At 49.2% G+C, this 19,017-nt stretch overlaps 1 protein-coding gene across 4 annotated transcripts in view; it reads right to left on the reverse strand.

The window, feature by feature from the left end:
* Window positions 1-19,017, reverse strand: part of AFAP1 (actin filament associated protein 1) — a 155,403-nt gene that overhangs the window by 38,628 nt on the left and 97,758 nt on the right. For all 4 annotated transcript variants that reach the window (XM_067036757.1, XM_059067719.2, XM_059067722.2 and 1 more), the window contains 3 exons: window positions 11,276-11,371; window positions 7,998-8,079; window positions 1,138-1,287 (listed from right to left, as the gene is read on the reverse strand). In XM_067036757.1, the coding sequence (XP_066892858.1) occupies window positions 1,138-1,287; window positions 7,998-8,079; window positions 11,276-11,371 (328 nt within the window). The remainder of the gene's footprint in view (window positions 1-1,137; window positions 1,288-7,997; window positions 8,080-11,275; window positions 11,372-19,017) is intronic.

Consider the following 19,017-nt stretch of genomic DNA (forward strand, 5'->3'; position numbering starts at 1 on the left):
AGAGGTAAACAGCGAGCACACAGAACAGGCACGACAGGACCGACGTGCGCCGCGCCCTGCGGTCCGCAAGGGAACGTACAGCCCATTCTTATTTTTCTTAAAGGGTAAAGTTCCATCTTTCAGACTCCAAAGCGTTTCTCCTTAAAGGGCTCGCGCTGTTCCGGTAAACGCGGCTGCCTAGGAAACAATGCGCAGGTCCGGTCTCACTTCTCCCCGGGAGGAAGTCACGTCCCCGCCAGACTCTCGGGCGGCCCCTCTCGTATCCCCGCCGCGGTCGGGATCAGGGTCACAGTCACCACACGTTTGTCTCTGTGCCGCCCTCCGCGCGCGAGACTGGATGCAGTGGGATCGCGGGGGCCGCCCGCCCCGCGGACGCAGCCCCACCGCCGGCGGCTGCCCAGAGAACACTTTCTGAACGAAGACCCACGAGGGGAGGGGCCAGCCGGCCCGACTGCACTTGAGGCGGAAGCTGGAGAAGTGGAGCAGCCCCGGCGGGTCGAGTCGTGTGACGTCAGGCCACGGGAAGGGGCTGCCGGGGAGCCTGGAGGCGCTCTTACGCACCTTACACACCCCCCTCCGCTGGCCAACCGCCCGTGCGTACGCTTCCCTTTCAAGACGCTGAAGAGGAATTGGGGGGCCTCCCTGGCGGCCCGGTGGTGAAGACTCCGCGCTCCCAAGGCAGGGGGCCCGGCTTCGATCCCTGGGGTCCGGGAACTAGATCCCGCGTGCATATGCCACGACCAAGAGTTCCCGTGCCGCAACTAAGGAGCCCTTGGGCCGCAACTAAGGAGCCCGCCTGCCGCAAAGAAGACCCGGCGCAACCAAATAAATAAATATACAACGAAAGATAAAGTTAAAAAAAAAAGGGGGATTTGGAAGAACCTCATGGGATCAAAGGGAGAATTTGGTTTTTGTTTTGAGAGAACTTCAGCGATCATCTCAAACCCCTGCAAGGCCTTCATTAATAAGCAGTAAACTGTAATCCATTCTCCACAACTTAACCGATCACAAGCCCAGTGCAAAAGAGCCCAATCAGTGAGACTTAGAAGAACACGACACAGAGGTCTCCCCGGAGAGGGTCCCCGCGTGCTCGGGGAGAGGGCGCAGATCTGGCAACCCCACACACCCCCGTCTTACCACAAGTAGGCACGTCTTCCTCCGCTGAGGAGGTCTGTTCATCTGTCGACGGCTTTTTCTTTCCCAAACCGATGATCTTGGTGATTTTTTTCCCAGTGACTTTAGACACAGTTCCCTTGGCCTCTGATTTGGAACTTTTTTTCCTCTTAACTGTGAAGAAAGGTGATGACGAAAAAAGCATGTTTCAACGATAGATTCTAACTGAAAAGAAACACCCAAATAAAGCATGACTCGTGGCTGATTTTCTTTCCTCGAATTTCTACTTACTGAGCACCTGCCGTGCATCAGCTACTCGTCTAGATACAAGGGAACAAAGCAGAAGACGGGCGCCCCCAGGAAGCTCGTGTTCCACAGCAGGCTGAGAACACACCCACACAGGCACACACGTGTACACACGCGCTCGCACACACACGCACACACCCACACACACCCCTGAGGGAGGTCGGCTGATGGAAAGGCCTTTGTAGACCTAAAGTAGGGTTACGTGGTCCAGTGCCCGGGCCGTCAGGAAGCAGAGGAGCTAAGTATCAGGACAAGGCAGCGTCTGTGCAGAAACCCTAGGGAAGGGCCGTCCAGGCGAGAAGAGCATCAGCGAACACAGAGCCCGTGACACTGGAAGGAGCCGGACGTGTCTAGAAACACGAGACAGGCTCGGGCAACCTGGCCTGCACGGGGAGGGGTCCGGCAGGTGAGGGGAGCAGGGGGACTCGGCGAGCCTCCACCAGCCCCTCACTGACCTGTCAGAGACTCACATGGATTCCGCCCCATCCGGAGCTGTCAGACCAGCAGCCTGCATTCCAGCCTCACGTGTTCTGTTCGGCCTGCAGTGCCACTCCGTACGCACAAAACGCGTGAATGTTTTGCATGAAGAGGAATGACTTCTGGCTTCCCTTGGAAAACGGGAAGGTCTGGCAACTCCGAACCCACCTTTTGGTAAGCGACGGCGGGTGGGGACAGGGCCTGAGAAGCCGCAGCCGTGTGCAAAGACCTATGTGCCCAGCCGACGACAGTCCCCGGACCCCAGCCGACTGAGCGCCAGCGGCCGGCCGCTATCCTGTGCCTGACCCGTGGCGGCAACCTGCTCTCTCCAGCTCCTGAGGGCTTTGTCTACGGTCTCCGACAGAATCACAGGGGTGGGGACCAGGCGCAGAACCGGAGTGGACACTAGGGGTGTGTCCAGGACTGAGGGCCAAGACCCTTCCCGCCAGAGCACTTCTGGGCAGGCGAGCTGTCACCTGAGGGCTGTTCTGTGCCCGGTGCTGGGGCCAAGGGCCTCGCTCAGTGTGGATGGGCTGGGAGGGCCCTGGAGGGACCCACAGCATCAAGGCCAGACACCATCACCTGAACCCCCGAGACCCCCCCAACAGCCCCTGCTCGGTCCTCTGCAGGAGGACCCCTCACCCCTCTGTAACTCAGAGGGTGGCATGGACCTTTCGGAAGATGGAATGAAAGTCGAGAATTCCTTCCCCACCCCTCTCCCTGTGGACACAGAACATGCACGAACATCACACAGGATAATTTCAGAGGAAGGGGATTCAGGGACGCGAGATTATACACTATGGGCCTCGTTCGTAAACCTACCCTCTAAAAGCGTACGCCCCCCCACCTCCTTTCTGCCACATCAGCGGCTCTCAGTGGGGGGCGGGGAAGCCGTCCCCTTCTCTAGTTCCACTCTGCCACCCGCCCCACACGCACGGGACGAGGCCGGCGCACATCCACCCACGCCCGGGCCTGCCTCATCTGGGCTCTGCAGATCTTCTTCCCCCCACCCCACCCCCCGGGCTCAGTGAGGTCCCGTGAGGCCAGTCACCATGCTTGAACACTTATTTCCTCTCTAGAAAGAAACGACAGTCAACAATGTCTGAGGCAGGAGGTGCTACATTATCGTTTTTTTTTTTAAAGCCGCACTAAATTTCAAGGTAATCAGCACTACGGACTGAATGTTTGCATCTCCCCAGAATTCCCACGTTGAAGCCCTAACCCCATAGTGTGGCTGGCTGTATTTGGATATGGGGTCCCTAAGGAAGCACTGAAGGTTAAATGAGGTCTTAAGGGTGGGGCCCTGATCCAACAGGATTGGTGTACTCGTGGGGAAAGGCCACATGAGGACACAGTGAGGGGTGGTTATCTGCAAGCCAGGAAGGGGGCCCTCACCAGCACCCAACACTGAGGGCACCTTGATCTCGGGCTTCTGGCCTCCAGACCTGTGAGAAACTTTTGTTGTTTTAGCCACCCAGTCTGTGGTATCTTGTTAGGGAAGCCTGAGTTGACTAGTACAAGCACTTCTATGTTATTTTAAACAAATCAGGTCATATTAGAAACACAGAACACAGGACTGTTATCCCACCCACTCCTGACACTCTCCCACCACACGCAACCCCTTGTAAAATAAAGCACCAAGAATACACTTTAATCTCTTGGTCTGAAGGCACATCTCCTCCCCAGCTGCCGTCAGACATGGAGTCCGAGGTTGGAATACCTGTATCATTGATTTCAGTTCAACCAAACCCACAGTGAAAACAGCAGTGGATGTTTCCTTTCTTAGCTGTTTCTAAAGAGCCTGAAGTTGATCTTTGACCAGAACCCCACTCAAGCTAATAAGCTTTAAGAAAAGAAGATCATCTTAGCGAGGACAGTCAGTGCCGGGAAGGGACGTTCTGCAAAGCTCAGGAGCACGAATCAGTCCTTCGCTGCATCTCAGAGTGACAAGTGAGTCCTTCCCTGCATCTCAAAGTGACAAGTGAGAAAGCGAGGTTGTTAGATTTACTTCCAATTTTACTAGGATGTGCTCCTGTTGGGAAAGTACTTGCTGGACTCTGGCTACAAAGAAAGGACATAATAAAGACTTTTAATTCCTTGAATGTCCACTGCTTTTTTGCAAAAGCAAAAGTGAGGCTGTCCTTTGAAGAAAAAGCTAAAGGATGTAGGAACGTGAGAAAGAAATCACAAGCATATGTTGATGCTATTCAATAAACAAAAGTCAAAATTCAGCAAATATAATAGAATTATGAAGGAAAACCTGAAAACTCAGAACTCTCAACTCACTGTAGCTGTACAATAGAAAGGCTGCAGAGTTTAAATGGTATCACTGTCAAGGTGGCACGTTGGGGTGGAGGCGATGCTGACAGGCACTGAAGCAAAGCTAATTCGCGGCACGTAAAGCCGTGAATGTCATAAACCCAGATGGTTCCCTCTTATCCTACGTAAGTGGGAGCCTAGGTGTTTTGGTATTTAGGCAGGTGGGAGGAATATCATCAGACTACTGATATGCTAAGTCTACCAACAGACCCATTAACCTGTGATTAAATGGTACACGTGCTCAATGCTAGTTGGGGACAGCTGTCACTTCCACACAGATCAGCCCTAGGGACTCAATTCTCTTTGCTCATGTCAGCTGCAGTATCCATAGCAACTCTACTGAATTCACCCCAAATCACACCATACTGGCTCATTACGTGCCAGGGCCTGACACCTTGAAAGAAGAAACCAGAGTTTTAGAGTCGTTGCCTGTGGCTTTGGTCACAGAATCTGGATCGTGTCCATGTACAGTTGACAGTCTAACATTTAGGAGAAACTGCAGGAGTTGGGGGTTTCTTCCATGCAGCCAGCAGAGAAATCTGTCTGAGTCACGACACGGCTGGGATCAAGGGAGCTTTACTAGAACTTCTCAACTGCAAACTAATCAAGAGAGCGCAGCAAGGATAAAAGCTAAGGTAGGTGGTCAGAATGTATGTAAGCTGTTAGCTTCCTTCAGTGACCATTCACTGGGGGTCTACTATAGGCAAAGCACCATTGCCAGGCAAAAAGTGTTTGAACCAAGGTCACCTTTACAAAGCACAGAAGGCTGTACTTTTTAAAAGGAAACAGAAGAATTTCAGATGCAGACATATTCACTTACCTGTATATCTAGACATATATATCATTCTGTAGAATCTAATTTCATGCGGGGACACTGGGAGAGGAAATCACAAAAAAGAAAAGAGACCAGCCAAAGCAATGCCTCCTGAGCCTCGGCGTCTGAGCAGGAACCCTGAGATTGTACGTTGTTCTGTTTCAGGGCAAAACTTAAAGACAGCTCTCCTGCCTTTGATTACACATAACGTGCCCTGTGACGACACAGATGATACCTTCCACTGAATAACTTCCGACGGAAAGAACTAAAATTACACTCAAGAGACAACCGAGTTAGAAAATCACATGGGCCAAGGCAGAGATCACGACACTCTGGTGTGAACCTTGAAATATCACAACAGCCCAGGTGATTTAGGCTCCAAGATTCTCAGCGGCCGGGATTGCTATGCGGTTTAAGGCCGGGAGACCTCTGTGTCTCTCTGAGCCAGAAGACACCTGCCCCACCCCGGCGACTGAGTGCAGTTGAGCTGGGCAGGCAGAACTACCCACCTGGGATGCACACGGGCTTCTGGCCTCTGCACAGGGAAAACTTTCTCACCACCCACCAGCCCCAGCCCTCCTCTGGGCCCCCACACTGCGCAGGAGGCTAGAAGTCAAGCCACAGACCGGGACAAGACGTGTGCAGGAGACATCTGAGAGAGCGGGGGTCCCCAACCCCCAGGCCGCGGAGGAGCCAGGCCTCGGAGGAGAAGGGGAGCGGCGGGCAAGCGAGCGAAGCTTCGTCCGTATTTACAGCTGCTCCCCACCGCTCGCGTTACGGCCCGGAACACCCCCCGCCCCGGCCCCGTCTGCGGAAAAACTGTCTTCCGTGAAACTGGTCCCTGGTGCCAAAAAGGCTGGGGACGGCTGTGACAGAGGACTTGCATTCAGGATAGATAAAGAATTCTCAGAAACCAGTAAGAACAAAAACGAATCCAATGAGAATATACAGCGATAACACACAGCTGGCCAAAAAGCACACTAAAAAACATTCAACATTGTTAGTCGTCGGGAAATGTGTTTCTAAGTCACAATTACACAGCGCTACACACCTGTTAAGATGGCTAAAATAAGAAGAAAAGGACAAAACAAAACAAAGATGACAATAAAAGGCTGGTGAGAAGGCACATGGACGCCTGTGACCGCAAGAGTCCCACTCCGCAGTATCCGCCAAGAGCAATGAAGACGTGTTCACGCAAAAGCCTGTTTGTGGATGTCTACGACGGCTGTACCTGTAAACCACTCCAACCTGAAAGCAGCCCGGCTCTACCTGTAAACCACTCAAACCTGGAAGCAGCCCGGCTGTTCTTCAGTTGGGGAGCGGATAAACTAACTGGTCCATCCACACTGGGACCCTCTCAGCCTAGAAAAGGGACAGACTACTGACCCACCACGTGGACGCACCCCCGATGCAATACGCTGAGTGAGAGAAGCCAGACCCAGAAGGTTGCACCCTGTATGATTCCACTTACAGGCCAGAAAACAGGCCAGTGGTGGCCAGGGAACACTCTGGGGTGACAGGAATGTTCTACATCTCGATTGGGATGAAGTTTACATGCGTGTGTTTGTCAAAGAACCGTACACCAAAAAGGGCGACTCTGACTCTATGTAATCTACAACTTTAGAAAGCTGACTTAAAAAAAAAAAAAGAATTCAGTATTTGTACCCCCATGTCCATAGCAACACTATTCACCATAGCCCAAAGGTGGAAGCAACCTAAGTGTCCATCAATGGATGACCGGATAAACAAAGAAACGAAATGTGGTCCAATCACACAAGGGAATATTATTCAGCCTTAAAAAGGAAGGAAATCCTGTCACGCGCTACAATGTAGATGAACCTTGAGGACAGCATGCCGAGTGAAATACGTGACATTAGCCAGTCAAGAAAAAGACAAATACTATAGGACTCCATTTTTATGAGGTCCCTAGAGTCATCAAAAATTATAGAGACAGGCCTTCCCCTGGTGGCGCAGCGGTTGAGAGTCCACCTGCCGATGCGGGGGACGCGGGTTCGTGCCCCGGTCCGGGAGGATCCCACGTGCCGCGGAACGGCTGGGCCCGTGAGCCGTGGCCGCTGAGCCTGCGCGTCCGGGGCCTGTGCTCCGCGACGGGAGAGGCCACAACAGCGAGAGGCCCGTGTACCGCAAAAAAAAAAAAAAAAAAAAAAAAAATTACAGAGACAGAAAGTAGAACGGCAGCTGCCAGGAGAGGGGGGAGGGGAGAATGGGAAGCTAGCGTTTCGTGGGCACAGAGCTGTAGTTTACAAGATGAGAAAAGTTCTAGAGACCCACGGTGGGGACGGCCGCACAACACGGTGAAGATACTTAATGCCGCTGAACTGGGCTTAAAAACGGTTGAGACAGTAAATTTCATGTTATCTGTATTTTACCACAATTTAAAAAGATTTTTTTTAAATGAGGGTGAAATAAAGATATTTTCAGACACTCATTTTTAAAAAGATCAGAAATCTGTGAGTCTGGCCTCCTCATTTTAAGGACGGGGAAACTGAGGCTCACCAAACAGGAAAAGCTCACTCACAATCTTGCTCTCCAGCAAAGGCAGCGCTGGGGTGGGCACGCGGGTTCCCGGTCTCATCATCCAAAGCTCTTTTCCCTGAAAATCACGTCTCCCATCAAGGGGCTGGCGGCCCCCCAATGCAAATTTGTCTCAGTGATAAATCAGGTGAGGCAGTAACCTGCTCTAAGTCATAAATTAAAATATACACAGGGCGCGTATCAAAACAGTAGGAGAAAACGTAGGCCAACGTTTGGGAGGACGTGGAGGAACAGTACCAACCAAAGGGGTTTCTCTGGATTTCTGCAAGTGTAACACAGAATGATGACACCTGCAGAACTGAATTACCGAGGACATTCTCCATACAGAGTCTACAGACCTGGCTGCAGTGCTTTTGTTTTGGGGGTTTTTTTGTTTGCTTGTTTATATATTTTTGGCACGAACAGGACTCACCTTGTTCTTTTCCGTTACACACAGCAATTCCATTTTCTGTAACGCCCTCCCCATCTGAGCTTGGTCTCTCTGAAGACAGTTTCTGTGAGGATCAAAAGATGAAGTTATTCTTACAATGGTCACACTGAACAAGGGACGGATGCATCACGGGTCAATCAAAAGTCATCTCAAAAGCGAAAGGGAACGTGGGCCGCATTCCTAATAATCTGGAGACAGGGCTCAACTATAACACGGACTCTCCGGCTGGTTTGCTACAACGGCTTTAAAAACATCGAAAGAACAAAGAAAAAGGTCGCTGAGGTTATACTAACACACACTATAGTACCAAGCTTGTTTCAATCAAATCACTTTTTCTTGCAAATAATTTTGAAAAGAATATTGGGTTGGCAAAAAAATTTGTCCGGGTTTTTCCGTAACACCTTATGGAAACTTTTCAGCCAACCAAATATTAGGAGTACATAAAATATTCCCCCTCACCAAGCCACATCATCCTTCCAGAAGTAAATCCTACAGCATTCATTAATTTCCTCCCAGCGTTCACCAACAACTGGGCGAGGGTCAAGCATCTGCGCGTAACGACACAGTCAGAATATACACAGAGAGATGAGCTACTATCACAGCCATCAAAGGACACAGGGATACCTGTAATTATTTTAATCTTCATATATGGATTTGAGGAGCATAATTCGGACTCTAGGTTAGTATCAGGAGAAGAAACATAGTTCTGAGCAGAACCTCTTCCATTCCAACCAGAGACCCTGTGGAGTCACAGTGAAGGAAATGGCTCCAGAACACCCCTCCTCAGAACCTCAAATTACACCCCAGGGCCACAGAGACTGGCCAGCGGGGAGACAATCAAAATATCCGGATGACACCAGAACACAGGGACACACACGCTCACCTCGTGATAAGAGGTCCAGGCAGTGCTGGGCCAAGATGGCAGGCAGGTGCCAGTAAACCCCAGTGGCACCAGCAAGAGCCAAAGTAAAAGAATTATGGCTTTAGTGGGACCCTAGGATGTGCCACATGCCAGTGATAGGAGGACTGAAAGCCCAGCTCTCAGGCCAGGAAGCACCCCTGGGATCTGGGTCAACAGGTCCAGCCAGGCACTAACAATACCACCTTAGAAACCAAGATAGTAAAAGAGAACTGCCAATTCCCGCATGAGTGGGTGAAAGAAGAACCCTGACATATTGCCGATGAGAAACAGAATAGGATCAAACTTTCAGAAGGTAACTTGCTTAGTCCCATGAATCAAAATCTTTAAAAATTCTATCCTTTGGTCTAGTAAGCCAGCTTCTGGGAATCTTTTCTCAGGTAATAGTCAGAGAAGCAGCAAAGATTGACACAAAAGTGTCAGGTTATTTTACACGACTCAAAAAAGAAAAAAAAAAGAGCCTAGTGGGGGGTTATATAAATAATAGAGTTATATGAATTTGCTATTATTCAGGTGATGAAAATGCAAACATGCTTGTTGCATGTTATGTGTTTTCAAAAACATGGAAAACTGCTAATAGTATAAAGGTTAACTGAAAAGAAAAAAGGAAAAAGCAGCACAAGAAATTTTATGCATCAGATTATCCAAACTGTAAAAGAAACACATGAATAGAAAAAAAAACTGGTTTAAAAACATGCAGAGCTTTGAGAGGAGCTCTAGACTCCTAAGTAACTTTATCCATCCTATTTCTGGTTCTTTACTTTCTAAATGTTCTGCAATGAGCAGGCATTAGTTTTGTAATCAGGAAAAAAGAGAAACAGGCCTGCTATGTCACAATATCAGGGTGAGGGTTGTGAGGTTAACTTTATATGTCAACTTGGAGGGTGTTTGTGGATGAAACTAACATTTGAACTGGTGAACTTTGGGGCTTCCCTGGTAGTGCAGTGGTTAAGAATCCGCCTGCCAATGCAGGGGACACGGGTTCGAGCCCTGGTCTGGGAAGATCTCACATGCCGCGGAGCAACTAAGCCCGTGCGCCACAACTACTGAGCCTGCACTCTAGAGCCCGCGAGCCACAACTACTGAGCCCATGTGCCACAACTACCGAAGCCCGCGTGCCTAGAGCCCGTGCTCCGCAACAAGAGAAGCCACCGCCACGAGAAGCCCGCGCACCGCCACGAAGAGTAGCCCCGGCTCGCCGCAACTAGAGAAAGCCCGCACGCCGCAACGAAGACCCCACACAGCCAAAACTAAGTAAATAGATAAATAAATAAAATAGATTTTAAAAAATAAAAAAATAAATTGGTGAACTTTGAGTAAGCAGATTGCCCTCCACAGTGTAGGTGGGTCTCACCCAAGCAGTTGAAGGTCTGAATTAAAAAAATAAAAAATGGGCCTCCCAAGCAAGGGGTGGTGGGGGGCAGTCCTCCCGAAGACTTCACCTGCACCATCAGCTCTCCTAAGTCTCCAGCCTAAGGCCCCACGATGCAGATTTTGGACCCACCTGTCTCCGTAACCTTGTGAGCCAATTCCTCATAATAAATCTCTCAGTATGTATATAATTGTATACGTAGAATTTTATTTTTATTGAACTTTTATGTATATTTTATCAATATGTATAAAATGTGTGTACACATATATACATACACACCCCACTGGTTCTGTTTCTCTGGAGAACCCTGACTAAAACAAGAATAGACGAAAAAGGATGTGTTCACTGGTAGGGCAGGGGCCAAACAGGGAGAGCTCAGAAAGTTCCTGAGACAGAGGCTACCGACACGGTGGGGCAGGAAGCCAGGGATATCCATGGAAACGAGGTCTCTGCATAGACAGGCAAACAGAGCTCCATCAGGGACAGACAGCAGGGGTGGCAGGTTCACGCGCTCTGGCAGGAAAGGCTGGCCCTGCCCACCTGCCGCGTGCTCACGGCGCCCAAGTACAGAGCAGAGAAGGACAGGAAGTATTACCCGTCTGTTGGGAACAAACCTCTGGGAGAGTGCACTGACAAAGCACCCGACGTATTCCAGAAGGACACAGGGCTGCCTGCGGGTCACATGCTGCTGTGGAGCAGCTGGTGACCTCGATCACCTTAAATCCTGTGCCACCTTTACAGCCATCCCTGCATCTACAGCCGGGAGGAATAAAACTAACCACGCGATCTGTAAAACAGCTAACTTGAGCTTCGTACAGAGCAGGCAGCGAGGAAGCAGGGCTGCGTTATTTTTTTCCTTTTTTTCTCTTTTCAGCCAGAAGGGCTGAAATATCAGAGGTGTTATGAAAACTTCGAGGAAGGCCCAAGTTAACTGTAAGGTGGATTCCCAGAAAGAAACACGCCCCTTACCTTCTCCAGTTCTGCCTTGTGCACCGGGGAGCTGGAGGGGGGAGGACATTCCGAGTCTGCTGGCCCGCTGCCGCCGCTGTAGATCTCTCTGACCACCTGTGGTGAGTGCACAAGGGCAGAGCTGGTTACACGAGGGTCCAGGCAGAGGCAGGAGGTGCGGAAGGGAAGGGCGAGGGGCCAGAGGCATCTGGATTTAAGCTCCAGGATGGCCGGCACTCGTTTGTTCATTCTTTCACTCATCATTCACCAACTGTCTATCCCATCCTGGTACCGACAGAGGTTCCGGGACACAGAAGGGAGCGGTGGACGTGAGAGTCCTGCCCTCATGGGGCTTGTGCTCCAGTCAAAGTTAGATACCACAATACACGATGAACATCACCGAAAAATGGAGGTAAGACAGCAGTCAGCGCTACAAAGAATAGAAGAGGGTCTTTAACCAAAAGGGGTGGCTGATTTAGATCCAGAGAGGCCTTCCTGGGAGGACACGTAAGCTGAGAGCTGAGCTCAAGGACCAGGGCCAGAAGGGTGCAGCCACGTGAAGAGCGGGCGGAAAGGGTTCTAGGCAGAGGGGACAAGGTGCCAGGCCCTGTGGTGGATGTGAAGGGTTTACGGAAGGCCCAGAGAGCCACGGGCCAGGAGATGGGCTGGGAGAGGCCAGCGGGGGCCAGGGGATCACTGTCAACGGGCTGATGCTCATGGCCGTGGATGGAACGCGCCCACGGGGGGAGGGAGAGACACAGCAGGACGGAGACCCGGGAGAAGATCTCAAGCCGGTCGGTACCTGGGGTGGAGCCGAGGAGAGAAGCATCTGGAAGAGTTGGAGCTGCAATGGACAAGGAGGCCAGAAGCAAACCAGAGGAGCTCGCCTCCAAGAAGAGGGAGGGAGCTGGGAGGGGCTGGGCATGGCCAGGGGGGACACCTAGGGAGGAGGTGAGCAGAGGAGGGCGCTGCGGAGACAGGAGGGGACTGGGCTCTGGAGAGGCAGGGCAGGAGGCAGGGCTGGCGCAGGAGGCAGCAGGGGTCTGAGAGGGCACCTGACTGCTTTGTGAGGCCAGAACATCAGTACGGGCTGAGAGGCGTCACCTCCCTGACCTCAGTGTCCTTACTAGCAAAGGAAGGCGATATATCCACGTGACCTGCCTTGTATCTATGGCTGGATGAAGAGAAAAACGTGACCCTGTATGCAAGATGCCTCAGCCAGCACCTGCACGTGTACACTGAAGACATGGTGGCCGCCGTCACCAGCACCATCACCACTGCCAGCACCTGTACGGTTTACGCTGAGAGCTCAGAAAGGGATCCTGGCCCAGACCCGCAGGTGTCAGGACCATCTTGCAGCACTACTGGCCATCACGGCCACCCCTGCGGCCACCCACGGTCCCTTCCGTGCTTCCTGAGCTCCTGCAAGGAGCTGGGCATGCTTCTGATCACTGGGGACATGCAGCAAACAAGACAGACGAGCTCCCGGGCTGGTGCAACTTACACTCTGGTGAATGAAGAGCTAGCAGGAAAAGCTTTCAAAATGTCTTCTATTCTTTTTGGAACTAAGCTGCAATCTGAGTTCAACCCAAGTGCCTTCTGAGAAAAAAATAAAAAAGCAATGCCAAAGCCCCAGCTATCTGTGTAGTAACTTTGCAATATGATCTCAGCAGACACATCCAGACTCCCTTGGCTTGCTGTGGGATTGGGATGGGAGCCAGGAACGGGCAGGAGGCCGGGACAGCATTTCTAGCCGTCCTGCTGTTCAGCTGCTCTACGAAAAAGCAACGGACTTAGATTTCCTATACATGTGTTAGTATACGGTATTTGTTTTTCTCCTTCTGACTTACTTCACTCTATATGACAGACTCACTACAAATAAATCAGTTTCATTTCTTTTTATGGCTGAGTAATATTCCATTGTATATATGTGTCACATCTTCTTTCTCCACTCGTCTGTTGACGGACACTTAGGTTGCTTCCATGTCCTGGCTATTGTAAATAGAGCTGCAGTGAACATTGTGGTACATGACTCTTTTTGAATTATGGTTTTCTCAGGGTATATGCCCAGTAGTGGGATTGCTGGATCGTATGGTAGTTCTATTTGTAGTTTTTTAAGGAACCTCCACACTGTTCTCCATAGTGGCTGTGTCAATTTACATTCCCACCAGCAGTGCAAGAGGGTTCCCTTTTCTCCACACCCTCTCCAGCATGAAGAGACTAGGGGTAGGACGGGAATAAAACACAGACCTACTGGAGCATGGCCTTGAGGATATGGGGAGGGGGAAGGGTAAGCTGTGACGAACGGAGAGAGTGACATGGACATATACACACTACCAAATGTAAAATAGACAGCTAGTGGGAAGCAGCCGCATAGCACAGGGAGATCAGCTGGTGCTCTGTGACCACCTAGAGCGGTGGGATAGGGAGGGTGGGAGGGAGGGTGACGCAAGAGGGAGGAGATATGGAGATATATGTATATGTGTAACTGATTCACTCTGTTGTAAAGCAGAAAGTAACACACCATTGTAAAGCAATTATACTCCAATAAAGATGTTTTAAAAAAAAGCAACGGTCTGAGGTCCACTGAAGAATAAAACAGGAAAAACAGGAAAAGAGGAAACCCAGAGAGCTTGCTGCAGTGTTTTTCTCGTTGCTGCGTCGGAGGTGTGAAAACGTAAGCAAAGGTGACACCAACCAGGTGACCTGCACCTCCTGAATGTCTCCGGGCGGAAAAGGTTCCCTCAGTTTCGCGTTTCATGCTCATTTCACTGCTGCTTCTTTTGCAGCAGGTCTTTATTCCCTCCCCTCCCCTGTGTTTGTCAAACCTTCAGTTGACAAGGCATACTTTCATCTGACCTAAGGATGAGACTTTTTCTTCCCTCTTGGGAAAGAGTATCACGCAATGGAAAACTCCTGGGCTTTCGCATCTGACAGGAGCTAGGGCTGAAACCCCAGTCCCACCACCGGCTCCAGAGGCACGGCTGAGCCACCCAGGCTGTGAGCCTCCATCTCTGCCCAGAACGTGTGAAAGCGACGCCCACTTGGACGGCTCCACGAGGACTGCCAACGTGCTTTCTCTTCCCGCAAAAACGCGTTCAATTGTACACACACTGCTAAGGGCCTCGAGGCCCTTGTTTCACACTAGAAGGCTAAACCCCACAAAACACTACCTGCAGAAACCTATCTCTGGCAAAAGCTTTTATGCAAAACACAGTTGTCTTTTTTTTTTTTTTTTTTTTGCGGTACGCGGGCCTCTCACTGCTGTGGCCCCTCCCGTTGCGGAGCACAGGCTCCGGACGCGCAGGCTCAGCGGCCACGGCTCACGGGCCCAGCCGCTCCGCGGCACGTGGGATCCTCCCGGACCGGGGCGCGAACCCGCGTCCCCTGCATCGGCAGGCGGACTCTCAACCACTGCGCCGCCAGGGAAGCCCCACAGTTGTCCTTCTTCTTTCCTTTTTCTTTTTCGTTTCTCCAAAAGGGGAAGGATCTATGAAGCTCCAGTCAGATCTTAGGTATCTCCTGGAGAAGGTGTGCTCCCCTCTAGGCTGGACGGGACTCATCCTTCATGAGCAGCCTGGGTCCCCCGTGACCAGGAAGCCTGCTCGGACCCTCCCGCATGGGACACAACACGGCTGCCCCTCCGCAGGCCATGCACTGCACTCAGGCCCTGGTCACGGGCATCCTGGACCCGCAGGTCTGCCTCTTCTATCAAGCTGGCTCATTTTCAGAGAAGGGGCTCCGTCTCACTTAGGCTGGTATTCCCAATGCCTAGCACATAACAGCGACTAAAAAAAAGTTTGATGAAAGAAAAAGAGGAGAGAATGAAGAGATAAATTCGACCTGAAATTCCCTATGAGGAAAAAAAAAAAAGTGTGAATGAAAAACAGAAGGAAAGAGACTCTAGGCCATCACATAAGAAAAGTAAAGCCTTGTGACAAACTTTCCCTAGTCCTCTGCATAGATTCCTAAAATCCTCAGGGACGGGGAAGTTTTAAAAAATAAAAGAGAGGGAGGGCACTTCCCTGGTGGTGCAGTGGTTGAGAATCCGCCTGCCAATGCAGGGGACACGGGTTTGAGCCCTGGTCCGGGAAGATCCCACATGCCGCGGAGCAACTAAGCCCGTGCGCCACAACTACTGACTGAGCCTGCGCTCTAGAGCTCGAGAGCCACAACTGCTGGGCCCATGCACCTGGAGCCCGAGCTCCACAACAAGAGAAGCCACTGCAATGAGAAGCCCGCACGCAGCAATGAAGAGTAGCCCCCGCTCGCCACAATTAGAGAGGAAGCCCGCGCGCAGCAACGAAGACCCAACACAGCCAAAAATTAAATTAATTAATTAATTATTTAAAAAAGAGAAAGAGAGAAAAAAAAAAAGAGCATCCACTAAAAGCCATGCCTGCAGCACCAACACACCCCAGCCTCGCAAACTTCCTCCCACTCTCCTGGTCACTGGACTGTCCCCTCCACTCTCCCCCGTCCCATATCGGGTCCTGTTTTTCCCGTAAACAAACGTTTGGGGAACTGAGGAATCTCTGAAGCTCTGAAGCCAGGGGAGCTTACCGAGCCGTCAAAGCCAACTCATGAAATGCAGTCACCCTTCTGAGAAGCCTTTCCTGATGAAGCCAGCCCAAATATCCACATGCTTACAATGCTGTACATAGAGCAACTATAGCCCCTCCTCCCTATTAGTTTCTCCCTTTTAGAACTTAAATTCCTCATGGAGAGAATAGAATGAGGTGGATCCGGGAGACCAGAGGAGACCCAGCATACCTGGGGTCAGGTGGGGTTATTCATGGTATCCCAGCAACATGAGACTATTTAATAATGGTAATTACATCCCAGGTACAGAGAAAGGCACTGCTGAAAAGATCAATGAGAGAAACCAGTCTTTCGTTCCTTGGGTTTTATCAAACGGTTGGATTCTTTCAGGTTATCTTAATGAAACTGTCTTTCGTCTCTGATCGCTGTTCATTGCCATATTGCCCCGGCAGAGTTCATTCGGAAGTAGTAAATAAAAGGTTTATCACCTGATTTCTCAAATAGCTGCAAATGAGGTTTTTATACTAATATACTTCTTTTGAAAGAGCCATGTTCTGTGAGACGTTTAATACGTATTTAAGAGAACTGGATCCAAATTCAGAATCACAAATCCCTCAAAATACAAATTGTTATATGTTCTGTGGTATTTTTGTTTGCTTTTAACTTGAGCCCGCATCTCCAGAAACACAATCTCTGCACATTTTTTAAGGAAATCTGACCTCTCGGCATTTCTGGGAAGAGTGACTCGTCTTCAGAGTGAACCCAGCAAGCTGGCTCATGTTTTCAGCATCTGTACACACACACACACACGATACACACACACACACACACATACACGATACACACACACACACACACACACACACATACACGATACACACACACACACACACACCCCGAGAGTGAACTCTGGCAAGAGCTGCTGGTAATGGAAGTTGCAGACCAAAAGGACAGAAACAAATTTGGTAACGATCCTTGAAGAAGTGTCTGTCAAGTCCTGTACTGGCCCAACAAAGGCCCCAGGCTTCTCATACCTGACGAGGGAGTGTGTGTGACTTACCAAAAAGGTCTTTAATTGTTACACTGAAGCCACGTTTCAAAATACTGAACACCTGGATAATAGGTTTAGGACAGTATGGGAGAAGAGGAGTTTACATGAATAAAAGACTTGGCATCTGTTTTACAAAGCAATTCATGTCAGAGAGTTGTTAGAATTTTCACAGAAGGAATCCTAAGACGTGATACTAATAAATCACAAATTTCAACTGTTCATTACAGTTCTAAGAGTGCGTTTATATAACTTTTTTTGTGTGTGTGTGGTACGCAGGCATCTCACTGTTGTGACCTCTCCCGTTGCGGAGCACAGGCTCCGGACGCGCAGGCTCAGCGGCCATGGCTCATTGGCCCAGCCGCTCCGCAGCCTGTGAGATCTTCCCGGACCGGGGCACGAACCTGTGTCCCCTGCATTGGCAGGCGGATTCTCAACCACTGCGCCACCAGGGAAGCCCTATATAACTTTTTCATTCTAGCTTTTTGACCATTCTGATCAGTATTATTTCTACTTGATAGATAAATGGGAAAGAGTCTGCTGACCAAAAATATCATAATGAGTTAAAGGCATTCTCAGAATATACTCTAGATTTCCAGACTTTTCATTCAATCTTCTGTCACTCTAACATGTTATCATCAAGATAAAGAAGGGTTGTTTCTTTTATGATAGTTCTTTAAGAAGAACCTACTTCAATCATAAACATGTGGCCTTGACAAGGTGAAATTAAAAAAAACATGATGACAGCATTGACTTCTTACACATAAAATTATGATTTCAAAGTTTTTAATCATTTAGAAAAAAAAAGTTGGAAGCCACATACTAGCTGAGTTCAAGGCTCTCTCTAAAGCTGCAGCAATCAAGACAATGTGGCATTGACATGAGGATATACAAACAGAGGAATGAAACAGAATAAGGAGCCCAGAAAAGGACCCACACATAAGACAATCAACTGATTTCCAATTGTGGCAATTAAGTTCATTTCAATGGTACTAAAACAACTGACTATGCATATGGAAGGAAATGAATCTTGACTCCCACATCTCATCCTGTACATGAAAACCAATATGCATGAATCAGAGACCTAAATGTAAAGACTGAGCCAGTAAAATTCTCGAAGAAAATACAGGTTCTATCTTGGTGACTTGGAATATGCTAAAATTGGGGTGGGGGGATGCAAAAAGTACTGACTATAGAAGTAAAGACTGATATGCCAGATTTCAGATTTAACAATTCCTGTTCATCAAAAGGTGCCATTAAGGAAGATAATTAATCTACAGATTAATCAGAGAGTAATTCTTTAAGGCAAGAAACACTGAGAGCAAGAGGGACATTTCAGGTTTTAACTACGAGTAAATATAACCATTTAAATTCTGTATGCAACAAATAACATAGCCTCAAAAATATTAAGCAAAAACTAACAGAAATAAAAAAGGCATAGATAAATTCATAATCAAAGTGGTAGATATTCTCATATCTCTCCCTTTGAGTAACTGATAAAACAAATAAATAAATTAGTAAGGATATAGAAGGTTTGAACATGACAATTAATGACTGTGATCTAACAACCATATATAGAAGAGTACATCAAGCAAATGCATAATACATATCCCTTACAAGCAGACACTGAACACTTACCAAAACTGACTACATGTTGAGCAATAAATCAAGTCTATAAATTTCTACTTTGTGAAACCATATAAAGTTCTGTGGCTAGAGTGGAATTAAACTAGAAATGTAAAACAATCAGATAATTTTTTTAAAAATCACTGAATACTTGGAAGCTAAGCAATATATTCCCAAATAAACCATTAGTAAAAAAGGGAATCACAACAGAAATTAGGAAATTTTTTTTTTTTTTTTTTTTTGCACGGTACGCGGGCCTCTCACTGTTGTGGCCTCTCCTGTTGCGGAGCACAGGCTCCGGACATGCAGACTCAGCAACCATGGCTCACGGGCCCAGCTGCTCCGCGGCATATGGGATCTTCCCGGACCGGGGCATGAACCCGTGTCCCTTGCATCGGCAGGTGGACTCTCAACCACTGTGCCACCAGGGAAGCCCCAGGAAATATTTTTAATTGAATGACAGGGCACTTCCCTGGTGGTGCAGTGGTTAAGAATCCACCTGCCGATGCAGGGGACACAGATTCGATTCCTGGTCTGGGAAGATCCC

This window comes from Kogia breviceps, chromosome 6 (genome assembly GCF_026419965.1).
Source record: "Kogia breviceps isolate mKogBre1 chromosome 6, mKogBre1 haplotype 1, whole genome shotgun sequence".
Classification (NCBI taxonomy): domain Eukaryota; kingdom Metazoa; phylum Chordata; class Mammalia; order Artiodactyla; family Physeteridae; genus Kogia; species Kogia breviceps.